At 48.0% G+C, this 26,518-nt stretch overlaps 1 protein-coding gene across 2 annotated transcripts in view; it reads right to left on the bottom strand.

Annotated features, from left to right (window-relative positions):
• Positions 1–23,996, bottom strand: part of ABLIM3 (actin binding LIM protein family member 3) — a 107,136-nt gene extending 83,140 nt beyond the window's left edge. For both annotated transcript variants that reach the window (XM_006021061.3, XM_006021062.3), the window contains exons 1-2: positions 23,860–23,996; positions 23,260–23,382 (exon numbers count right to left, since the gene is read on the bottom strand). In XM_006021061.3, coding sequence (XP_006021123.1) covers positions 23,260–23,272 — 13 coding nt within the window. In that variant the 5' untranslated portion in view covers positions 23,273–23,382; positions 23,860–23,996. The remainder of the gene's footprint in view (positions 1–23,259; positions 23,383–23,859) is intronic.
• Positions 23,997–26,518: the final 2,522 nt, after the last annotated feature.

Here is a 26,518-nt window from a genome sequence, read left to right as displayed (position 1 = left end):
GCGTTCCCCTCGAGTCCGTCTTGAATCACGGTGGGGGAGTCCCAGTCCCTGCACAAGAAAACGGAGGTGAAGAATTTGTTAAAGAGGTCTGCCTTCTCCTCTGGTGCAACCACCAGATTGCCCAGCGTATCTTGCAGGGGCCACAAATTTCCCGGCACCTTCTTCATCCTCCCTATATATTTGAAAAAGGACTTTTTATTATCTTTGATCTTGGACGCTAGTCCTAGCTCTATGTCCTCCTTAGCTTTCTTAACAGCCCCCCTACAGGCCTGAGCAGTGGAGGTATACTCCTTTTTGGAGATAGCCCCCCCAACCAGTTCCCCAACTCTGACAGACTGCGCACCACCAATTTAAAACGATACAACCTTAAGTACCACCAGCAAGTTTTTCAGCTCAACCTTAAGTACCACCAGCAAATTTTTGTCATATAAAGTAATTATAATAAATCTGGTAACGCGTACCACTGACAAGTTGTCTGCGTACCACTGGTGGTACCCATATCACAGATTGGGAACCACTGGTTTAGCTCACTCCAGACCTCCTTCCAACTCTTACCCATACTGCGGCTTAAAAGGCGATTCAGGTTAGTGCAGGACTAACCAAAGCCCAACAAGATGTTTGCATCAGTGTCTTGTGGGTACATCAGTTATATAGGAGCAGGGCCATGTCTAGCAGATACAACACAGGACCATAACACAGGAGCCATATTCCCAGCTCTTCCCCTACTACTGCTGTGATCTTGAGTACATTCCTCATGCTAATATTTTTGAAGGTACCTAAGGGATTTGGTGTAGAATGCCCTTTGCATTGGAATGGGAGCTGGGCATGTGACTCCCTTTGAAAACTACAGCCCACGCATCTTTGCTTCTGTTTCCCCCTCTGCCAAATGGGGTTAAAGAATGATACTCCATTGCTACTGTTGAGGCAAGGGGGATTGTGTGGAGAGGGCAGAGTGTTACTGTTGTGCCGGGGAACTGTTACAGCCAGTACAGTTCCCTGCCTGTACAGTCGCTCCGCCTTGGCAAGCTCCATCCTGGTTTAAGGTTGTCTGGTAAACAGACTTGCGTTAGCACATACACAGACATCTGCCTAAAGCAAACAGCAGTGTAGAAATGTACCAGGGAATTTGGCAATGCTTAAAGTGAGTTAAATGTGCATTTAATTGAGATTTATTGGGGGGAGGGGGTTGCACTAGCAACTGATTATCAAAAACACACTATTTATGGGGGCTTAGCCACTGTACAAGAGATTAATGTCACTTCTACAGTTAATCCCCATCAAATATAATTGTTTTCAGTAATCAGCTAGTAACATGTCATCCTAATGATCCCATTAACGGGACACAGCAGCTCTGGCAAACACTTAAATATATATTATTGTCTGCAAAGCAACACTGCAGAGTCACGCCCAAGCTCTGCCCATGGATATCCATACATAATACACATTGGACCAGATCATCAAGAGGTACAAAGTAGCATAATGCACTGTCATTCATTTACATCCACTGGTCCTTTGGCCAGGGGGCTGGACCTGATGATCTTATGAGGTCCCTTCCAGCCTTAATGTCTATGAAATCTATGAAATCCACGGTGGGGTCTGAACCACGGACTTTGATGGGAGTCACAGAACATGGTCCCTAGAGATGCTGTCCTGTGGCTGGGGATCAAATTTGTTTTTCCTGTCTGCGTTCCTTCTGTATTCATTCATTAATGAATGACTCATAAATTGAGGCATAAACTTTCCCAAAGAATCTTGGTTTCAACTTACACTTAACGTACGGTTTGCAGCATCACATCATCTCATGCGACCATGGACTGTGATGACACCAGTACCAGATGACAGCATGGCTGCCTGGGGCTTGTTAGAGAGGAAGAGGATGCCTGATGCTATGGAGATTCCTTGACAAGCTAACCTGCTCAGTGCCAAGGAAGAGGAGAGGCAGAAGAACCCTGTGCAACTTAATGGGGTTTCAGTGAGGTATTATATGGCTTTATATTAGCATCTGCTGGTGGGTGGCTGTGGCCCATTAAATCTACAGAGACAGCCCTCGCTGCTGTAGTTACTCTATGATACTTAAATACCACTTGCTCATTAAAAACATATTTAGTGAAGATTAACAACTACAGCAAGGGGAGGCTAGTGAAGTCTCACTGGGGAATTAAACTCACATTGCCAGCGCCAGCTTGTTCCCTGGTCCTGTGCATCTCCTTGTCACTACAGTACCAATCTCAGCCACCACCAGGCCTCAGTCCGGGGCTAATGTTTAACAAGCCAGGAGGGGATAGGGCCTTACCCCCCACCTCGGGCTGTACCACAGGCACAGGGCAGTCTGAAGAGAGTAGAGCACCTGACCAGCCCAGAGCTTTAAGTACTGGCTTCACTTGAGAGTCTACACTGTGTCCTTGGAGCGGCAGCCTTCCTGCAATAAGTGCATTTCCCACTCCGAGTCAGCAAGATGGCTTTGCTTCCCTACTCCGCACCTCCTGGCTCTCCCAGCCCCCACCTCAGGCACACGCTAGTGCAACAGAACATGGAAGATCCCAGGGATCGCCTCCGAAACCTTAAACACTGCAGAGCTTCGTCAGAGTCACCATGGCAACCCCCGTATACAGCCGGGCTGAACAAAGCAGAGAAGATAAAATGGGGAAGCAGCTCCCCACACAAAGTCCTGGAGTGAAAGGCAGGAAAGAGCTGAGATGGGACCTCCTTTACTGTCTCTCTAGTCTCTGTCACCTCCTGAAGAATCCCAGCTTCCTCCAACAGCCTCACCTTGGCAGGCCCGTCAGGGAGGTCACCTGGCTAGGATCTTCTCATGGGGATACCATAGCTTGGCTTCAGATGAGTCTAGATTTAATCTCTAGATTTCTTTGGCTGAACATATGTTTGGGGCAAGAGACATCCACTTGATCTGTGTTTCTGTCATGCCCAGTAGAGTGGGATCCTGGCCATGGACTAGGACTTCTAGACATGATAGCCGTGCCAGTGGTCATAAGGAGGGTGCTGCTGAAGGACACAGAAGTGTCTTAGGGCATGGCAAATGCTCTACTGGAACTTGCAAATGCACTGGGACCTCCCTTTGGAAGGGCTCTTCACGTTGGCAAGGTCAAGATATTCTGGAGGCTCTGGTGTCAGGAGGACCTGCTAATGCAGGGGTGGGCAAAATGTGGCCCGCGGGTGAAATGCGGCCCACCAGGCCATTCTATCTGGCCTGCGGGGTCCCTAAAAAATTTAGAAAATTAATATTTATCTGCCCTTGGCTGCCTGTCATGCAGTCCTCAATGGCTTGCCAAAACTCAGTATTTTGCCTTCGCCCGAAATAATTGCTCGCCCCTGTCTAATGTATCTATGGCCCTGGAAATACTCTTGAGGCCTCTGTACAATGACACCAAAGGAGAAACCCTTAGAGCAGGCGTATCAAACACATCATGCCCTGCAGGCCAGATGAATGGCACGGGACTTGTCCATGGCTGGACCGGACCCAAAGACTGGCCCCACACACTGGATCCAGCATGCCACTTGCAGCATGCACCCCATGCCACTTGTAGATCTGCACTCCCCAACACCAGCCCCACACACCATATGCAGCATGCATCAAATCCTGTGCAGTGTCCAACACAGGAAGTTGGGACTGATACACACTGCATGGAGCATGTGGGCTGGTCAAGGGCACATCACATGCAGCAATCAGGTTCAGTCCAAGATCAATGGGCAGCACTGTGGGCTGGATGATAGATCTGGCCTGTGGGTTGTATCTTTGACACCCCTACTTTCAAGAAAAATAGAGATGACTCTACCCCAGTGCCAGTGACTATGGACCAGTATCTTTCTCTTATTAGGACAGAAAAGATTGAAGCCAGCCTTTGGGACAGAATAATCCACATGGTCCCCACCTGATTTGATCTTGATGGATTTAGGCCCATGCCATAGGCCCAATATCCTGGAATATGGGCAATGTTTGGATTATTCAATTTGCATTTCAGGCACCTCCCTTTTCAACTGGGCCTAGCAGTCTGACCTGTTGGTTTCCAAACCTGAGCTGGGCTGAGTACATTCTCCACCAGAAGGAGGTGTGTTGGCTGTTTTGTGATCTCTGTGCAATGTTCACAGTGAAAGCTCCCTGCATCACAAAGCTGGAGGATTTACAGGTGTAGTGACAAATTCAGTATACAGGCCAAGGTGCCTGGAAACATCTGCAGAGTCTGCAGGCCTCTGGGGCAATGCAGGGACCATTCATGTTGGGTATAAACCAAGCAGATTCTGTGCATGGGTGTGATCTGAGAGGGGCAGAAAGGCACTGGGATCTGGCTACATTTCATGGGATGGCTTGGGCTTTGTTTGACTCATCTACTCCTGCCACGGCAGGGGGTCGGACTCGATGATCTGCTTAGGTCCCTTCCGACCCTACCAACTATGCAACTATGAAGGTAGGAGGCTGGGATGCACCCAGGAATATATTGGCTCAAGCAAAACTGCAGCTTCTCCCACTCCTTATCAAGCTTCAGTAGTATAAGTGGAGTTAAAGGCAAAGAGAATTAAACACATAAATTATGGTTAACATTGGAAAACAGAAGATACAGCATCTCTCAGCTGGAACGGAAAAATAACATCCCGCTTGGCTGTTTATTCTAATGAAACAACAAGTCCCAAAGGGGAAGTTCCCCTTGTGCTGAGTTGCCCTTGCAGTAGCCGAATGCTAAACAGGGAAACAGCTTCTTGCACTGAGACAGCAACTGCCTCGGCAGCGAAGCCTCCAGCCCTGCTGCATGTCTCTGGCTGAGAGAACAGCTCAGGAGGAAGAGTATCCTTGGAGGGGCTGGTTGCCTGGGAGAAAGCCCAGCAGAGCCCTGGGAGAGTGAGGCAGCAGCTCTGAAAAACTCCAGAGGAAAGAGCTGCTGCCCAATAATAGGTGCTGGTGAAATCTCTCAGCCATTTTAATGAACAGAAATGAGACAGAGAAAGAGAACTAGCTAAAGTAATTAGTGTGCATTCCAGATGACTGGCCTGGGAACGGGCAGGGACACGTGAGGTGGCGCAGGACAAGGATTGCATCTTCCAAGGGAAGCTGAACATTCTTTCCTGCTCCTGTCGCAATGAATTAGCCCATTCAGGCTCTCGTTGCTGGGAGCGGGGGTCCAATCTTGCTTAGCCTGGGCCTCACTGTGGTCATCAGAGGCGGAGAGTCAGGATGCTTGGGCTCTATTCACATATCTGCCATTGACTTGCTGTGGGACTTGCAGCAGGGCTTGTAGATAGAGGTATTATATGGCCCTCAACAGTATAGTATCATATAGAAATAGCCCTGGGGCAGGGGCTGGGATTCAAGGTTTTCTCCCTTCCTGGGTCCCTCTTTCTTGCTGTCCTTCTGGCCCCAGGAAGTTTTACTTGAGGCTCCCCAGCTGGGCAGCTTCAACAAGAGGAATGGCCCTAACCACTGGACTGTTTGGCCTAAGGTGGTTGGGCTCTCCATCATCAGTATGCTGCATGAATGATCTCACTGATGCAGTGCCACCTTTGCAGAAATAAACTTGAGGGGTTGTGGTTAAGAAGTGTATTGATTCTGGTCATTTCTCCCAAGCAGAATCATATTGGTGCCCACACCCCACACCAAGAGGATTCAAGCTGATTGGCAGGCAAACTGAGGTGCCTTGACAGAGCAGGGTGGAGAGCCCAGGACTAGAAGGAACAGGGTGTGGACCCTGTCAGGACTAAGGTACATTGATGAAGCTGGGTGGGGGCCCAAGACAGACTGGGCTGGGCTGGTCATGCAGCGTGTCAGCATTCAAATGCATTGGCAGTGCTGGGTGGGGAGCCTGGGGCTAGAATGGCAGGGGATACAGCAGTGGCAGAGCTGGCTTGGCAGGATGGCAGGTCAGGGTGCACTCACCCACCTGCACAAAGGAGCTTTGCATGGCACCTGCTTTCCATAGGCACCGCAATTTAAAAGCAAACAAATTAGATTCCTTTCAGTTGAGTTACGTGGGGAAGAGGCTGAGAAGAGAGCATTTGGATCATGGCAGTGTTGTGACAAAGGCAAATGGCAGAGCCTGCCTGGAACAATAAACTCCCACGAATTTATGCAGGGGTTCCAGGCAAAGACGTAATTCTCTCTCCCCCTCCTTCCCACTCTCTCTCTCTTTCTCCTTGGCTTCTGCACACGCCCAGAAGTCTGACTTCAAAGGAGAGGGCTTGTCAGTGTGGAAGTGGCAGGCAAAGAGACATTTCTGTCTGCCGTTAAATGCCCTCACTGCCTTTCATCACTATCAGGGGAAAACATTACCCAGTTGGGCCCTTGGGTGGAATGCCAAGGACCATGGCTAAGCTCAGCTGTCATGCAGCAACAGCCTCGTGCTTCTGATCACAGGGGCCAGCTCCAGAGAGCTAAATGAGCTACAGGGGTTTTATTCCCCCCCTCCCATCTCTTTGGAATACATACGTAATCAATCCATCTGTGTACAGTAAGCACTGGAGATCCTCTTAACACTCTACACTCTCTGCATGGCAGGGAGAGCTAAGCATAGGCTCAGAGTACAGTAGATACAAGAATAGAGGGATTCTCCAATAACAAATCCATCCCAGCAGCTAAAAGAGGAAGCGCTGAGGTCAGAGCTCCCCTTCCCCTCCCCAAAGCCAGAATGAATCCTCTGAGTGGTGCTCGTCTCCAGTGGAAGTGACATACTGTCCCCAATTGATTCTGGGAGCGGAGTCTTCCATTCCCTCATTAGCAATGATTAACGCGTGGTCAGCTGGCCAGGCTGAAAGGGCATTTTCTGGAGAACAAGAACCTCTTCAGGGAAAAGAATGAAGGGGACACCAACACTGGTTGGTTGTTCTAGTTTTGGGTTTAAATTGGATTCCCAGGAAACAATTTTTTTTCATTAATCAGATACTTTTGTGCTACAGAACCAGCGAAGGGGGGAGGGGACTTCCCAGCCTAGAATTCAGGGGAGCTGCTGATTAATCCATGCTCACTAGTCATTTATTTTATTACCTACCTGCAAAGGGCAAAGGAGAGAAACTCCAGTTATGGGTACTGTGGGGAGCATGGAAAGAGCTCTCATATCAGCATGTTGCACCAGCTACACAGTAATTTCTCTGTGTGTAGGGGCAGAGGTTCCCATTCATGGACAGTATGAATAGACTAAGCCCCACAAGCTCCATATAGGATGTTTCACAAATAAGAGAACAGCAGCAGCACAAGGCATCAGGAGAAGGATGCAAAACAAGGGAAGCCAGGTAAGACAAAGAGGAAGGAGTGTGTGGCTGGCTCAAACCGTGCACAAACTAAGATTCTCCTCTCACACATACACCCTGATCCAGAAGGATCCACCATTGCCGGCTACTATACTTCATGGTTGATGTCATTTAACTGTGCCTTTTGGCCTGAGCTCCATTAATTAGCAAGTCATTAATTGGAGCAAATAGTTGTCTTGACAGCTGGGACTGTGACCCTAAGTCCTCCCTCCATATCACTGCCCAGAGAGCTCTATCAGGCCCCTCAGACACAGCAGCACCTTTAGCTGCATTTGAAAACTTAATCAAAGATGTCAGAAACCAGTAGACTCAGCAATGGGACATGATGTTGGTCGCAGTGACCACTGCCCCACTCACCAGAGTACAGAGATCATAGTGAGGGAGCAAGTTCTTTGGCAAGAAACTCAGCAGAAGAGACCTCAGAGGATACATAAGTAAAGTCAAAGCTACTACTGGTATGTTTTCAGACCCCTGCCTAAGTGACGAACTGGGAGCTGGAGCTGAAGTATTCTGCAAAATGGCATACAAATGACCAACATTCTTTTGCAAGCGAGGCTAGAATAACTGAATGCACACATTACACCCGATTCCCCCATTCTCCTGTAGTCAGCTAGGCAGCATTAGTCCTTTTCCAGTTCAGGTTCCGTGTTTTCCAATTACTGGCCTAAACGGATGCAAAAGGAAATAAAAAGTGAGCATGGGAGCAATGACCTGTATTTGACAGGTTGGCAAGTTTGACAGAAAAATCTTGTTAGCAATGATCTCACTGTTGTTCCCTGTAGTGAGAAAAGGCTGAAAATGCCTCCCAACACCCTGTAGAAAATATGGTTAAGTGAGCCAGGCTTCTGGCAGGTGACTCTGTGAAGTTTTAATTGTTGATAATGCAAGCAGGGAGGTGAGAAGCAGTGATGGAGGGACTTTGGAAAGGCAAGGTTGAAAAATGCAACAATACAGACACCTACCACTGAATCATGCAAGGTATCAGGCTAAGTTATTCTCATTTACTTTCACTATATTTTTCTTTTATGGGCAAGTAAAATATCCTCTTTTTTTTCCATCACTAGCTATGGCAGAGCACCAGTGAATTTTTGAGCTGGTGAATTCCTCTGGCGATATCTTATGACTGCTACTTCCTATATGTTTGCTCTGATGGTTCAGAAAATATAGAGCAGCAGACAAGAGTCGATGGCAGTGTGATCACCTGAGAGGGCGGTGCTCTGAAAGTGTGTTAACAGTCATTAACTCTGGCACCTGCATCTGCTGCAGTGCAGGTTGATACACATTTCCTGGAAGAAATTGCCTCAGATCTTCCCATATGCTCAGGGGGTCATTCATACATGTCATTGCCCACAACCTGGAAGGGGGAAGATACGACCAAAAAAAAAAAAAAAAGGGAGAGAGACAAGTATTTCATTGGCAGCCTGATTACATAGTTCACATATAGGCAATGATGCCTGTGGCATTAAATAGACTGCATCATACCTGCTGTTACAGGAATTTTGTGTCACAAGTGCTCTTACACCCAGCCAGCCGCTATGTTCATGCCTGGATTCCAACTAATAGTGGAGGCTGATGGTGCTATGATAGGTGGGGGGAGGAAGGGGGAAGAGGGTGTGGTTGGATTTGGCACCACATTTTGCATCTTTGTGTTACAGAGAAGTCACTTATAGGATTCAGAGATTTTCCAGTTTGCCTAAGAGATCTGAAAGCATAGCGTGTCCAAATCCCTTGGCTGCCATGCAAAATCAGAGCCAAACCCATTAGCATTTAGTGGAAATGCTGTGTCCTTCCATCAGCATTGCCGGTGGTGGAGACTGCCAGAACCACAGGGAGTCAGTGACAGTTGCTGGAATCAGCTCCAAAACTCCCTGGTGAAACACCAGACAGGATGTTCCACTGAGACAGACTCGGACCAAGCAGATCTTGTCTGATGGATGGAGATGAACCCTCCTGGGATGGGCAACAGCACTCCATTGGTCTGTCATGTGTGTGCTTTCACATCCAGCTGCTTTGAGGCCATGACAGGAATTTCCACGGCAGTGGAAAGGGCCCAAAATCAGCTGAGTCCTGCAGCTCTGGGCAGTGCACCCTGGCAGACAGCAGCCCAAAACCTGGAAATTTACTATGCAAGCTGCAGCTTCCATTTTGGTCACACTGCGGAGGCTTTTACTTCTAGCACCTGTGCCTCCTGTACAAGTAGCTGTGATCCATTTCACATCTGTAGAGGGACTGTGCAGCTGTTTTCGGAGGCCATCTGCTTCATGGTCAGTAGTGAGCCAGGAAGCGGGTATCTGTGCTAGACATGGGATAAGTAGCAATAGATTCTCCTGCATTCACTTGGACCATCCCTTTGAGGCTGAAGGAGTGATAGTCACAAAAAGGACACCACAGAAAAAGAACCCAGATGAGTTTCAGCTGGATATTTTATAGTAATGGCTACTATTCGCTTAAGAACAGGGAGACATTGTAGCAGAAGCAGTGTGGGCTAGCTCTGACTTCATGCCTCTCCAGGACACGCTCAGCTTGCACATATCACATCCCGGCTCTTTATAGGATTCCTAGTCATCCAGGGGCATGTGGCTTAGCAGCATAGTATGACTACATCTCTCCTTCCCTGCCCCCGTAATCATTCACGTGCCTTTCATGGGAATCTTTCCATTACCCCACTGGCTCAGTTTCCCCTTCTTTCCTTATTAGGTATCACCCACCCACCCATCTTCTCTCCTTCCTTACTGTTAGCTATTTTTAAAAGGTCATAAAAGCTTTTGACTGATAACATCCTTAGGGATGGGAAGTATTTTATATCTAGCCCAGCAGGACCTGTAGATAGGCGGGGGAATGGCTAGTTAGCGAGCTGACGGAGAGAGGTGGGACACAGCATTCCCAGACAAGTACTCTGCCTGAGAAGCCAAGCCACTGCCTAAGTCATCCCAATAGGCCAATGTCTTCACTACTTCCTTTTTAGGATTCACAGTAGCTAGTTCTCTGTGGCTAGAGGCTTTCACACACACCCATACCACACTGAGCAGGACCTGGTACCAACTAACAGTCTCCCTTTCTTTCTGCTTCCCCTGAACAGATTTTGGAGGGCCTTCGCAACATATGCAAGTCACACATAGTTGGTTAAAGTCTGGTGCGTCCCCATAAACAAGGGGTGTTTGGAGATCACTAGAAACAGTTTCTAGGTTTTATCCTACTATCCTATAAAAGCCAATGGAGCAGAGGGATCTGGCTACACTTAGATTTGTGTTCTTAGCTTCTATACTGTGCATTACACAGTGTAATAAGGGGGCAGCTCTGTCCATCCTGGTCCCAGTAAATTCTTTGGCCAGACACTTGCTGTTCCCTTGAGGTAGTAAACAGAAATGCATCAGTGCTGTCATTACTGAGATCATGTGATGAGCTTTTTGGCTTTTGCCATACACTCAGAAGTCGTAAAAAGGTTCACATTCCCCATCTGGGGGAACTGCAGCATGAGGGGAGACAGGAGATTTTTCAGTGTGGTATGAAACTTCCTACCTCCACCATGGACAGAGCTAAATATTTTTAGAGACCTCGAGAAACTTCTGCCAGTAGAACACAGATGATCTGAGTTTCTTTTTAAGTTGCTTCTTCTTAAGCGGACCACTGCTCAGTGGATACCACAGCAGAACAGCAAGAAGAACAGAATGCCAAGAAAGCCTGTTTCAAGGATGTTATTCTAGAAATGAGTGTGGAGGAGCCAGGAATGGGACAATGCAGATAACGAGACAAGCAAGTCAGAGTCAGATTTCTGAGGAGGAAGCTTGCATTCAGCATTTCATGAGAAGAAGCAAGAACTTAGGTCAACGCTGGATTGTGGCTATGCCTTCCCCAAATAAACTGAACCTAGGAGGAGACTGAGACACCCTTCAGTGACTATGCAAGCATCTCATCAGGGCCATTAGCCCTCTGGGTTTCACTCTACACCTGTGATTCAAGAGCAAAGCAGCCATTTTGCCAATAATGGAGCCACTCAGTGACTGATCAGGAAAAGGTTGTGGCCTTGGAACGGACATGCATGACAAAGAAAGAGCTCCTCCGCGGGACATCTTTCTGGCCCTTGATGGCTAAAGCTATTGGAATGCTGATAAATCCTTCTTCTACCAGTGGCGAAAGCCTCCCTGTTGCAGTCCATCTGGCTCCCTTTGCCAGCTATATGTTTGCACACTAACCTAGCGGCAGGAAGCCTGCCTCAGCTGTTGCTGGATGGGATTACACTATGCATAACCCGATAGGTGCCCCACAGCGTGCTAATGTAATGACACTTTTAGTGTCACAGTCAGGACCTGCAGGAGTTCTTTTCCATCTGATCGAATGATCAAAAGCTCGGTGTGTCTGGAAAGAAGAGCACCATTCGAGAAGAGCCCTGACCAGATCACGTCACACATGGATATTTATGGCACCTAAGAGGCTAAAGAGAACTCAGCTTACCTTGCCCTACCTTCTTCATCCCCTGAAGAGTTGGATCTGGTACAGAAGACACTGTGGCTGATCAATAGTAGTGTAATGAAATGTGAAAGGATAACCCCACTCTCCTGCCCGCCCACATGCTGAGTGGGACAGTGTGGAGCATGGGGAATTTAGACAGGGGAAAGGGGAGGAGTTTGCTGTGATATTCATTGTGTGTAAGGCTGGAGAGAGAGGTGGTGTAGTGCATAAACAATGTAGTAGGACGCTCACGCTCTGTCACTGTAAGGGCTCTGCTGTGAAACCAGGAGAGAGAGAGAAAAGCTGGAGCAGATCAGACTGTTCAGACACTGCCATACGCTGTATGGAGCACTGCAGCGAGGGGCAGGGGAGATTAACCTGCTCCCCAGAGCACGGGCAGGCAGGGAGCTTCTGTGACAGAAGCAGAGTATCAAGAGCTGCTAGATTAACAATGAGAGGAATTAACCACGGGAACAAATTAACTAGGAAGGCAGTATATTCTTGATTTCCTGATTACTTTTAGCCCAGACTGGAGCTCTTTCTGTAAGATCTGCCCTAGCTGAATACAAATGACTGGGCTTCATCCAGTGGTATGAAAATTAATGGCCTGAGATACACAGGGGGTCAAGCTACCATAATTTCTTGCATACACCATTCACCTTTCCTCAAAATTCAGCTTTTGGAAATTTCAGTGTGCATTGCATGCAAAAAATACAGAAAGAGCCATTTCTGCCTTACTGGGCAAAAATGGAGTAAAATCTGCTTGGGACTCGCAGAGAGCAGACCAACGAGCAGGTTTGGCTCCCTAGTTGCTGCTGATCAGTTACTCACTAGGAGGAAAGTTTTTTTTTTTCCTTCATTCATTTCAATAACAAAGTGTGTATTTTATTCTGGGGCATGTTATATGCAAGAAAATATGGTATGTGGGGCCCTCCTGGCCTCATCTCAATAAATCTATGAGTTTGGTGGTTCACCATGAAAGAAATGGAATTGGAAAGCCTAAGCCTCAAACAAGAGGTCTGCTTTCCAACCAGACCAGATGCCTGCTCTACCCCCATTAGCACGCTCAGAGCCTAAGCAGCTTTGGGACAATGAATGCTTACTGGTCCATATGCACAGTGGCTGCTGGCTCTCACAGAGTTTTTGTCTCTCTGTCTCAGAGAGTTTTTCTCTGTCTCTACCATGGGTCATTAAGTTGTAGATAGCTTACTAAATAATTCTGACTAGCAGAATCTCCAAGAGCAGTAGGGACTAGGAGCACGTCTCAAGAGTCTGACTGTCTGCTTTTTTGGAAAGAAGCTGAGTAATACCCCAGCCACTCACCTGGGAGTAGTAGTCTGTGTATATGTGAGAGAGAACGTGGGAGTAGGTGTGTGGGTAGGTGTGAAAATGACTCTCAGAGAGCTCAGTTGGAGAGAACGCCAAACAAAGTCTATCATAAACCCATGGCTCAGAGCCTGTCAGGACAATGCAGACTCAGCTGCTGCTGAAGAACCGTTTGGCCACATCATCCTTCACCAGGATCACAGAGCTCTGGGGAGAGATCTTTGCTCTGACTTCCCCACAAATCATTTGGAAGTTGTGGCTGAGCCCTGTTGCTGAGTCAGGATGGGCCATGGGACCTCCTGATGACTGCATGTGATTCCTCATTTAGTTGGGATCACATAAAGGGAAGTTCTGTCTCCTAACGTTAGGCCTCTGCTTGCTTCACCCGTGCCCCCTGCCTTCCAGGTAGCGCTGGCCATGGAGACACAGCAGTCATGCTGTACCCCAGCAGAGCTCTCCCCAGTTACCAAGATGTCACCCCCTAGCTATCAGATGCTATTCAGAATTTAAAACAGTCTGTTTGTCACTTAATAGCCCACAACAAAGGCAAAGAAAAACTACTGGATCTTCAGAAGAACTCCACCATTAGCCACAGTGGTGGCCAACTTGGTTGGAGGATTATTAAGGCAGAGAGGACTATTTTATGATTTAGAATGGCATACAATGGGTTGGCCATTGGTGACAGACAAATAACTCCGGAGTCACCCACCTGTTTGGTGGGCAGAGGTCCATTCACTTGGGTCATGGGGAAGGAAAAGCTTTTCATTAGCAAATCCACCCTTCTTAGATGATGCATCCACCTACCCTATACTTTCCTCCAGTTTATAATGAACCCTGAATTGCAATCACAGTTGGGTAGAAGCTTTCTGACTTTTAGGGAAAAGCAGAGATGAGTTTCATGCACACTTCCCTCTCTGTCTTTCTCCTTTTTTTAACCTTGTTAAAGGTTTCAGCATGGGAAAGTCCTTGACCAGGGCTTGAAACACAATCTCACTCCTCTCCCCAGTCTGTCACCCTCCCCCCCTTCCCCCAACTTCTCTTCTGAGAATCTGCACTTTACTGAGAACAGCTGTGATGCCAGAGGATTCTAGCCTTGAAGCTTGACATGTTCCAACAAATGCCTCTAACTAAGGAGAAGAAACCACCACGAAGCCAGTTGATTTTAAAACCACTTTCAAATTTATTCTCATTCACAGGAGACTCTTGGACTTGTACTCTATCTGTAGACACCTCACAAAGCCTTCATCAAATTGACCTACATCCCTACATCAAGACACGTCCCAAGAGAAAGACAAGTTCAAAGAACTGTAAACTCCTAAGGGGTGGCAGGTGCAGCACAGAGAGGAAGGATACATAGAGCACCATAAATGCCTCTTTCCCAATTGGGGATATAGCTAGTACGTATAATACAGGTATGCTGTTCACTGTGGAGTATAGGGCAGAGCTGGCCTTAGGGGTGGGCAATATGGGCAACTGCCCAGGGCACCATGGTCAGGGAGGCACCACACACACGTGTGCAGGCACACACATATACATACATGCACACAGCGGCGCTCTCTCCCTGCCCCATCCCACCCCAGCCGATTGGCAGCTCCACCTCCTTGCTGGACTGCACCCTGCGCCCCTGCCCACCTGCCTCTGCCTTCAGCAGCACTACTGACTTGGGAGGGGAAAGGGGCACACGCCAAAATACAGCTTTGCCCAGGGTGCCACTTTCCCTAAGGCCAGCTCTGTCTCTAGAGGACCATATACTTTGGAAGGACCTGGCCTGGCCTTTGTCCTGCCTCAGACTGTAAGCTTTTCACAGACTGGGACTTTTCCATCGTGGCTCATAGAGAAGCCCCATTTGGATCCCTTCAGTAAAAAGAATGAACCTTGCAAACTGGAAGAAGAGTAAAACACCGAGACTAGAAAAAGGGGCAATTATTAGGGTTAGAGGAAAGACAGGGAAAAAAGGAAAGGGAGATAAGGACATACCAGCTAGTACACAAGTTACAGGTCATTCTTCACTTTGAATCGGCGGCTCCTGACAACAAAGAAAGTAGGCCTCTCCACTGCACAACACTTTCAGCTCAGGGCGCACGGTAGGATGGCTGATACTGAAGTGTTTAAGGGACCAAGACCACACAAAGAAAATGTCTCCATTAACTATGACCTGCTGAGAAGCTACAACATCATCAAGGGTCACAATGGACTCCAGGGCCTAAACTGGCCGACACACATGATTGTTTTAATACTGCTATTCTTCAGACAGCCCGTGTGTAGAGAGCAAGGTACATCCATCTGGGATATGGGTCACAGCACTCAGAAGCTCTCAGGACTTCTAGAGATCAATGGTGAGCACAAAAGGCAGAGGGGAAGGTAGCTCAGAACCCAACAGGGAGATTCAGAGCAGGTGGATGGAGACAAGCTGGCTTGCCTGGCGCTGTTCACCACGTTTTTATCACTGTAAGGCACCCCCTCCTTTGCTGTAGCTTCCTCCTTTCCAGTCATGTGTTTGTTTTGCCTTTCTGTAACTTGCACGCTGTGTGAGGAAGAAGCCTTAATATGCCAGATTTCCAGTTGGACTCTGCCTCCCCCAGTGCTGAGGCACTTATTGTTTGAACCTACTCTTCCAGTGCACCCCATCTTCCCCATCACGCTCCTGTCAAGCTGCTCTGTCAGCTTCACTGTCTCCCAGATGCTCTCGTGAGGTACTGCAATGCTCTCAATGGAAAGGCGCTGATTTAGTTAGTCTAAAAATATCTAATTAGATGTTCCAGGCACTTCATTATGGCTCCATCATGATAGGACTGTGGGGTCTGGCAGGAACTTGGTGGGCTTGTCTTCTTTGCTGGAGAGAGCACTGGCAAGCACCATGCTGTCTACTTGCTGATAACAGGACAGTCTATCATTAGTCCAGCCTGCTGGCATCGCAAATATAATTATCTGGCTAACCTGATCGTAGTTCTGTCATTAGGAAACTTGTCATTTATTGTGCAAGAGCATGATGGGCACTTGAAAAAATTCAATTGCTGTGACTGACTTTACAGCCTGCTTTTCGTCCGGCCTCAGGGCAGGTTTGGGTGGCTTGTGTTTTCTGCCCTCAAAGAGGCATGTTGCCATGCAAGATGGTTTGGAAGGCAGCTCATAAGAAGTCTAGTGACACATTATGGGATGGAAATTTGCACACGACCTCTAGAAGACAGCAGCTGACTAGGATCAAAATCTGCTGGTTTGGCACCATGTGAAGTGAAAAGAAGTCAATGACATCTCTTTCCCAACATGCACTAGAAGGAACAAGGGGGTAACTTGCTACAAGAAGTCTAGGATGAAGGAGTTTGGTTACATATTAAAGGGAAGTATGTGTCAATGGAGAACTCTGTGAACTAGACAGGCCTCGCAATACTGCTACTCCACTGAGTGCTCTTTGTGAGTATTTGGATACCAGATACTTTCTTGATGACAAGAGACAAACATCTTGAAGGTAGCTGTTATTCACTTCCAAGGCCCTATACATCTCTGTCCCTATCTGTGCTTTTCTTTCCCACGATATTCCTTTCCTCCTGCTTGTGATCAACTCATACCTCTCTATTTAATCCCTCCTTTGGAGTCTTCCATCTCCATCTTCAGGCCTTCACCCATGTCACACCTGAAGTTCTCATCTTCCAGTGCATAGCACTATCTCCCTTTGACTCATCAAAAAAAGATCAAAAGTCCACCTGAGCCTAGTGACTAGCGTGGGTAAGTTTCTGTAGTCAACAGCAAACAAGGGAACAGTGTGGTCAGCATCACATCTGACCACCTTTGACTCCCATCCTGAGTGACCAGGTGCCCATTTACAGCTGGGCCAACTGGGGACAACCTTTACTATGGATCTAGAGCAGGACTTGAAACTCCTGCCTATAGAGGTATAGGGAGACACCTCAAACAATCTGCCACTATAAGCCTCCTTACAGCTCATCCCTCTGTCTATGAAACTTTCCTATGTTAACCCACAGGAAAAAGAAAAGTCCAGATTAGGGGTGAGCCTGTAACTGAAACATCTACTGTAGGATATGTCTGAAGAGTCTGTATCACTCTTCTAGCAGCTCTTGAGAGCTCATCAGGGCAGAGAGCGAAGAACTTGGGGCCATGTTCAATAAACCTATGATGGGATGGAATCAATCACAGTGCTAAGGCTCTGTGGTGGCATCGTTGTTCTGCCAGACATCGTCTCACCTTGCTAGGCGTGCCCCATGTGGAATGTTTTAGCTCCCAGTGTGCTCCATGCATGCTGCAGAGTTGGAAGCTACAAAGGATCCCTGAATATGCAATGGATGATGCAAGGGCAAATCATCACAGGGCAAAATGAAATGCCGACAGATGTCAACCATGAACTGTCTGCATTGAAACAGCTGGCGCCCAGCTGAATGACTGTGGACAGGTGCAGAACTTAGATTATCATGACCCTGATGACTGGCGCCCTGTCTGTAAGATGTAGAGCCTTTCAAAGGGCAGAGACCTCACACATTTTCAAAGGCTTTCTGCTCTCATAAGCAAGTCCTAAGCAGGCACCACCCTACTTGAATGGATGAGCAGGAAGAGGGACAGTGAGTGTCCCCCTATGTCTCTTCTGTAAGGCAAGGCTGGAACGCCCAGGGTCATACAGCACTATATGACTCCTCTTTAACTGCTTGGGGACTTAATAGAGTTTGCTGGTAGGCACCTTGTCACTGACTTGGACATTATGGCATAATTGTACTTAGTGGATCACCGCATAACTGGGATTCTGATTTCAAAGACAAAAATAACCATGCAGTTGTCTTGCTCCTATGAGGTACTTGTCATACAATGTTCCTGTCACTATCTAGTACTTCCCCAGTCATTCAACAATCAGCTCTTCCTAACGTCTCTTTCCTAGACTTTATGAGACAGCTTAGCTAGCAGAAGGTCTGAGCTGATATTTAACAGGCAGAGCAGGGTATGACAGGTGGTTTGAGGGAGTTTTTCAGCCGCCACTGCAAAGCCCTTTAAAAGGCATCCCCTTTCTGCATGGCACATGGACACGCTGCTTCGTGTGATATAGCTAATAAGCCCCATTGTGTCTGGAGAAAAAAAAAGGAGGTGGCAATTTGGTTTCTTCTGAATTAGAGGCAGGGTCTGGTTTTCTGTGAGTTCCCTGGTTCCGAAATGTTCTCTCTCAGCTCGGTGAGCTGAGACAAAACAAGACTGAGAGACTTACACAAGGTCCGCTGTGAGTCAGTGGCTTAGCTTGGATTAGTCCCTCCTGGATCTCTGTTCTAACCTCTGAAGCACCGACTGTTCCTTCACTCCTGCTGTCCAGGTTCAGAGTAAGGTGAAATGGTTTTCATATGTACCGCTGGCCCTGGCTTGGATTTACTCTTCTCTGGGAGAATTATCACTCCTGTAGGGTGATCATATTATTTACAGGAAATCTGGGACGCTGCTCCCACCCCCAGCCAATCCCTGTCCCAGGCAGGAGGAGTGATGCCCAGCCCAGCCTGCCCCCACCTCCAGCCACTGCTCAGGAGGAGCTAGGCCGGGCAGTGTGGGCAGAGTGGCGCCAATCTGGGACTTTTGTTTCTTTTTCACCAGCTGGTCAAGACAGCCTATGAAATCCAGGACTGTCCCAGCCAAACCAGGATGTATGGTCACCCTACGCTTGTGTCTCTATTCAAAATGAGGGCAACTTACAATGATGTGTTGTAATGAACTAATGGCTTGCATTAGAGCTGCCAAAATAGGAATCAGTAATTGCCAGTAATTATCTGGAGCAAGATATTGCAAGATTTTCATCTCATAATGCTGTTTTTTTCCATCATTCCAAGGCCACTATCTCCACAAGACCAAGAAAACTCACCTGGGACTCTTCAATGGCCTTGGGGGATATAGGACAGAGCTATAAAAAATAGGGCTTCACTGCTGATGAGGAATCCCTGAAAAGATGGAAGGGCCAAAACCTGTGCCCACTGAAGTAAATAGCAAAATGCCCAATGGTCCCCTGGGATGGGATTTAGTCTCACTCCCTTAGAGCTGTCCAGAAAGAGATTATAAGAATTTTAACTCAACCACATTTTTCTTGAAATGCTAAAATCCAGTTCCTATTTTCTATACTGCCATAAGGAACAGGATGCACAACTTCCATTTATTTCAACAGAAGCCATGCATCTAAACTCCCCTGGACAGCTGGACAACTTCAACCCTTACTCTGAGTAAGAATCCTTACAGCAAGTGGAAAAACTATGGATGCAATCACTGCTTCATTTGCAGTGTGGCTATATACAGGGGTGAGCAGTGGCTCCTTTCCACATACATAGCCCCAGGAGGAAGCATGGCTAATCAGTATCTCTAGTTGGAGAAATTTTAGAACTGGTACACAACATGCCCTTTTTGGCAAGGGTTTGCATCAAAGGATCCAGCTTCAGTAGGAATACAGAGAGGCACTGATGTACCTATTTATAACCTTATGAATCCATTTATAACCAATTAGCAGTGCTAACATAGAGAGAGGCATAAATAGCTTAACAAATATAAGTATCTAGCCTGCAGTCCTTGCTCTGGTCCTCTGAACTTTCCTTGTGAACCCACCCTGCCAAAACAGACAAGGACCCTTTTTCCCCATGCCACAGCATCCTCTTAGCTCAAATCCCTGCATCTCTTGAATCTCTTGCCTGTGGCGGCAGTGGAGGGCGGCATATACGGTGCCTCTTAAAACAGGCTTCATTCAGCAAATTTCCCCTTTTCCCTATGGCATGTCGTGGGGTGTTCTTGCTGGTTTGGATACTAGTTGTGTGTGAAGATTTGCGGGTTGCCTGAGAATGCAGAGGCCTGGACTCATTGCCCCAGAAGTCCCCTTTGAGTCCTACACCCCGTGATTACCCATGATTTTGAGCAGCCCATGTGCGATTCCATGAGCTAAGCATGGCTATGCACTGAGAAGGCTAGGGCCCAAGGTAGGCACAGAGCACAGAACACCCTGTGCTGACCTCCCTGGAGACCTCTACATTAGTCAGACCCAACAGGATGACTGCCCTGGACTCTGAATTTCCTGCCTCCTGTCAGTGTCAGACGGGATCTCAATGTCATTGTACAGCACAGCACAGGAATGAATGGGATTCTCTGGGCCAAATCCTCAGCTGCTTTCACTGCCACAAGATGAATCAGATACGGTTCTGATCTGCTGTCTCCTGATCTTCAGTCCTTACTCTGTCTTGCCAAAGGAGAGACCCTGATGTGGTGCCTCATCCTGATCTCACAGTCCCTGAGCTGGAAAGGCTTTGCCTTGCTCTGTACCACATGGAAGTTCAGTTCCCTATTATGGGCAACAGCTGCTTCTTGTGTGAGTAGCCCAGCTCGGATCCCAGACCTTGGTTCTTCCCAGCAGGGCATGAGCACAGGAGCAGGGTGCCAGCACATCTGAGCCACCTGCACCTCTGGCAACACTGCTGAAGGGAACTGAAGGCCAAATGTGTAAGTGAGGCCCAGGAGGCAGTACACATCACCAGCCCCTCCTCTCTCCAGCTAACAGGTGGTGCTGAGGCCTCTCTGCTGCCCTGAGGACTGCTGTCAGGAAGCACGTTGTGCCCACTTGCTCCCACCCCACAACCACTGAATCCTGGCCATGTAGCTGGGATTTGGTATGCAGGTGGGTGGAGGTTGTTCCAGGGGTGTCCCAAGCATGGCACAGAACGTTAACCCTCTGAATGGGCAGTGTTTAGTCAATGGGGTCCTCTCCCATGGTCATGGCCAGCAGCATGGTGGGTCATGGTGGGGCGCACTTTCAGGGTTAAACTAAAACAGTCTGGAAGGCCCAGCAGGGTACAAGGTTCCTGCCTCTCCTGCAGTAGGTTGTGTGGCTTTGGACTCTGGCCGTGGTGAGCATTCACATGGCTGCTTACACCGTAGCCTAAGGAGCAATATTGTCTTCTGCATTACAGCCCTCACCTTGCATGCAGTCATATACACCTCCAGGTGTATGCGAGATAGGAATAATCTACCCAGAGGCATGGCCTCTTCTTCTGCCCTCTCCTCTTACCTATTAAACTAAATCAATAAAGCAGAAGCCAGCTCTGCCTTTTGAATTAAGCCCCCATCTTCTCAAGCCCTGCACACACCAGTTTAATAGACCTGTGCATGTCCCCAGGTCTTTCAGTCCAATACCTAGCTGTAAGGTCATTATTACATTGTAAGCTCTGTGGGGCACGACTGTCTCTTACTCTGTGATTGTACAGCACCTAGCGCAAGTACAAAGACAACCTGATCTCAGTGGTGACTTCTGGCTGCTACTAGAGTGAATGATAATAAAACCCATGTTAACAGATTCACTAAAAAAAAAGAGAGGCAAGGAGCTACCCCTTTTTGCCCACAGCAAGGGCACCAAACTCTTTGGTACAAATAGCAAATGAATAGCAAGTGTTAGTTTTCAAACTGTTGTGAATCATAGTACTGCTGTAATACTAGTATCTCTATTACAGCAATAACAACAGCACATGGTACCTTTCATCCAAGGATCACAAGCACTTGACAAAGGTCAATACATAGCATTGTCCCCAGCTTCGTAGTCTGAAAAGGGTTAACAGAAACATAGCGGATAAAGTGCCCAAGGTCACACAGGGTGGCAGTGGCAAGATCAGAGTATATCCCAGGTCTCTCTGCTCTCACCCACTGGCCATGCTGCCCCGCCTTTGCCTCCCACATGTTATATGGCTTTCACAAAGAGTTGAGGTGCTAATTATCGTATTTGGGTTTGGCTGGCACCTCTGCACACGTGGGGGCTTAGCAGCGCAATCAGATATTTATGAAGAGCGGGTTCTACAAACAGTAATTATCAGCGCCCAAGCTGGTTATTAAGAGCTGGAAGCAAATAACCAGGAGGAATTGCTATGTATTTGTCAAGACTCCTTTAACGACAAAATCCCTTCCCATTCTCCCCTGCTTGAATCAAACCCTTTGTGTTCTCAGCTGATCACGCAAGTCCAGCAGGCGCTAAGCAAAGTCCCAGCCCCTCCAGGCCATTTGTGTACCAGCCCTAGAATTTCCTTCTTGCAAAGCCCTGGAGTGTAATCCTCCATCCATCCAGTGAATGAGGAAGGATTTGATCCTTATTGTTTCCTATAAGAGCATCCCCCCCATACACCCCTCCCACCCACAATAGCGTGTTGGCAATGCACGTACCAGGTGTGGCTCATGTGGCGGGCACCTGGAAAGTTTACTTGCCAATGACACAGCCCAACAAATCTGGAATCACCTGTTCTGTTGGATGAAGCAGGCCAAGGAATTATGCCTTGCATTTTGCCTGAAAGCCACAGCCAACACCTTATATCAAGAAGACCGGTGCTGGATGGGGCATGGAAGTCAGGACGCTCCAGTCTGTGAATGGGAGTTCTCTGCCACGCGTGAAACCTTTGGAACCCACGCTAGCCAGGAGACCCACTCTAGCCAGGTTGCCACTGGAGACACATCCTTGGTCGGCGGCTTATGCTGATTTGTTGAGGTGGGCAGCAGATTTGGGGGCATTTTTAATGAAAAAGGCCAAAGTTCCGCTAATGAGGTACATCCTAACAACAACAATATGGAACAGAAATGGAGAGGAACTTGAAGCCACCAATTCACCTCACAAGAATCTGCAACTGAACCACAAAGGAGGGCACCATCCTGACCGGCAGTAGGTGCCTGTACTGATCTTATGCAGCACATTTACTAGCTCTGCTCTGCTTATTTGGCAATTCATATATAGCATGTGTCGCTGTCTATGTCTCTCTGGCACACGTACAAAGAGATACCTGCTAACCTGGATCGGGGAAGGGATGCTTGCTTCTGTGTATCACACACACCAGGCTTGATTATATCATTCCCTCATCTCTCTCCATTCTTATCAAACTCTGCCCTCCCCTTAGCTATATTATATCCATTTCTATCTGTACATAGGCGGTGGCACTAGCAACTGAGTCTCCAGCTCAGAGAGCATGTGTGTGCACAGATCTTTTAAACCATGTTGCAGAAAGACAATGCATTCCATGCACAGCTGTGACACAAGGATCTAGCCCCTTAGTGGTTCTAGCTGTATCTCTCTCTATATAAAATAAAGAGACTGAGGAAGTCATGCCTTGTCAAGGAGGAAGAGAAGGAAAAAATCTACCCCACTAGGTTTGTCCACCCTGACGTGACGTTTCCCTTCCTCTCCCTCCCAGCCGGACCCCATGCAAAATAACCCCTGTTCCCATAGCAAAGGAAAGGCAGAGCTGTACTTACTGCTAGTGCTCATGCTGCTGATCCTGCTCTGTCCTTCTCATTCAACAAAGAGAGCAAACCTGCTCTTTAAAGCCTCCTTCTCTGCCTTCTTCCTTGCGATGGGAGTGGGTTTTCTCTTCTTTCCTTAAGAAGAATATTTCCTCGTGATTGCCATCTAATTCATGCCAAGGTGTCTCCTTGATCCCACTCTACTGCCTCCTCAGGCTCCTGCCTTTGCTCTTAATAATAAGGTCAAGGGTGGGGGGGAAGGAAGAAGCAAGAAGCAGGGAGCCTAGGAATAAACCAGGGTAGGGTGTTCCTCTCTCTCTCTCTTTCCTCTTCCCAGCAACACATCCACAGTGTGAAGCACACAGACCAGGCAGATGACTGACTCCTGCTCAGGGCTGCTGAGTCCTATAGAGAGGGCTGTCATGCAATGCAGAACAATTCCAGCTAAAGCTCTTCTTATAGCTCTAGGGGGGTGTGGACCACAGCAAGGTGGGGAGGGGGGTGCATGCACACAGCTTGCTTATCAAAAGAAGCAGCTACTCCCCCTTCCCGCAGTTCCCATTAGCTATTGATCCTACAATGTGCCCAAGATGAACCCCACGTAGTGCTCACCTCCTCTCAGGCAAGTTTGTCAGCAGGAGCCTCTTCCAGATGCAGCTGGAGGAGTTTCATTAAGGCAGGGCTGGGTTGGAGAAGGAGAACTGTGATGAAAAGGGAGAGAAGGGAGAAATAACTCCATTGGGCAGGGTTTGCTGGGCTTGATCCTGCTGGCAGAATGAGATGTCCCGCCTGCCATCTGCTGGCTGAAACGTGCCAGGGCTTGTTGCATGCAATGCATCAAGTTTGCAAATTGAGAAGACAAAGTCTGTATCTGCCTGTTCATTTCATAATTCTTCAGCCCTAGTTGGTATGTTCTCAAAATCCTTGCTGTAGCCAGGAGCAGGCCTTCCTTTCACCCCTTCCCCCCACTGTCACACTTTTGCCTGTCATCAGAGTCCTGCCCAATTCTCAGCAGGGCCGGCCCACAATTTTTGGGGCCTCCTGCAACATATAGATTTGGGGGCCCCTGATCCATTAAAAAATCAAAATTGCAGTTCACTGTGGTATAAACTAACTGAAATAAAATAGTCGGGGTCAGGCTGCATGCACGTGGGCTGTGCTGCAGGGGCGCAGGGTGGGGATAGCTCGTGCTGGGGATGCCTGGCCTGGGGTGGGAGCAGAGCCGGGAACTTCTCCCTCGCTCAGCCAGAAATGGGCTCCCTACCTGCATTGAGCCCTTTAAACATGTTGCAGGGGGGGGCACAGCTCCCTGTGGTCGCAGGTTCTGCAGGATAGGACGGGCTGGCCCTGATTCTCAGACAGGGAGAGCTGGTCAGGAGAGCCTCAAAGCCTCTTCACTAGCTGAAGGAGATATCCCTGGCAGGATCTGTGCACACAGACCCCCATCTCCTGTCCCTCTCCCTTGCTCTTCCTTATGAAGGAGGACCCTCCTTCATTTGACCCACTATACCAATGTCTCTCAGACCTCCACATAGTATCCGCTTGTGCCATTGTACGTGGCATAGTCAAAAAATGCTTCCTGTGGGAAATACTATCTATTCTGGAGAAATAGGTTTTTCCTTGTGCTAAGATTCCCATTCCAATAGCTGTTTAGTGGCCCTGACCTTCCAGGTCCAGGTTTGCTGGAGTAGAGAGTACCGGATTCCCCCCCTCCCCCGAGTCGTAGGTCATTTCTAAACACATTTGCAACTGAGAGCTCTGCTGACATTATTATTTGAGAAAATGGTTTTGATGAGGACTGTGCAAGAACAGGGGGATGTTTGTATCATACCTGGCCGTGTGGATGGAAAGAAAGCTCTTCCCTGGAAATCAGCATGGAGTCGTCTTTGCAGCAACACAATCAGAATTGCTTGAAGAACTTCAAAGGCATTAGCTCTTTCTTTTGTTTGTAACTACATATCTACCAGAATAAAGTGCCACCCAGCCAAGCTGCTCATTGTGCTCAGTCACCTGTGATATAGGACCCAAGACCTGAGCCACACCTGAGGGGAGCTGGAGAAGCTTTGCTGAGATCCAGAGAAGTGAGCAGTGATCTCGCGTCTAATGAAAGGGATTTCTTTATGTGGCCTGACAGGCTCTGCATCTCTTCCCTGCTTCTTTGGCTGAACTGCCTCACAGGCAGGGCCTTTTTCTGTTTGATTTGGGGAAGCAGATGCTTATAGTGACATAACAAGACAGGTAGTAGGTCATGTGAATTGTGTGCATGCCTTTGGTTAGACAGTAAATTAACTAGCTAAATCCTCCAAGTGTCTTGTTCACTTATGCACCGTGCATGTAATCAGCTCATTTGCACAGAGGGAGGGGACCAATAATGGAAGGAGAGGGAAGGGGGTCAGGGCCCAGAGGGGAGGTTCAGAACTGGTAATCTTCATTGGAGAAGAAATGAGGGGAAAGAAGGAAAGCAGTTGTGGGTTCTAGAAATAAGGAAACAATGCAGCTCATGAGCCCTAGTCCACCACCCTTCAATGGGCCACAACTTGTAGACTGTAAATGCTATGGGGCAGGTACCCTGCTGGGTTGAGTGCCTTGCATATTGCTTTGTGGATCCCGAAATAGCGATACTGCATGTTTGCCCTATCAATAAACCTATTGCTCAGGTAAATAAAGCACAGGCAGAGGGAAGAGGTCCCCATGGTTCAATGAGCTAATTAAGCTTCTTCGCTTGACCTGCTTTCAAAATCTTGTTAACTTACCATCCTCAGAACAACTCTCAATATCCATTCAAGTGAGCTCCATACCTAGAATTCCAGGGAGTCCTGCAGATGAGGACTGAGGTACCTGGGCAGAGTACAAGATTAAAACAGCATGAGGTAGGCCAGCAGATCAGGAATGAGGTGCATTCATGGATCTGGGCAGGGACATGACAGGATCATAAAAGCAAAGGCGCATAGCAGAATGGGGTGTGTGGGGGGGTGTTTGTGTGTGCGCGTGCGCACGCACACATGTGCGCTTCAGAAGCTTCCACAGTACCTGCATTCATTGTGTCTAGCTGGTTTGTGCAGCACTGGGAAGATGTAAAACACTGTACAACGCTAAGTATTATTTCCTATCAACATCAGTCCTTAAAGCTCAGCCCCACCCTGAAAAAAGACTGTTCCTTCACAACTGTGCCTCCCAAGAAAGTGCCAAGACTGGTATAGCAATAGGTGCTACATAACAGGATGGATGTACATAGGCAGAACTGTGTGAAAGGTCCTAGACTGAGATGGTG

The sequence above is a fragment of the Alligator sinensis genome, unplaced genomic scaffold (assembly GCF_000455745.1).
Source record: "Alligator sinensis unplaced genomic scaffold, ASM45574v1 scaffold360_3, whole genome shotgun sequence".
Lineage (NCBI taxonomy): Eukaryota > Metazoa > Chordata > Crocodylia > Alligatoridae > Alligator > Alligator sinensis.
This window is presented reverse-complemented; position numbering and strand designations above follow the sequence as displayed.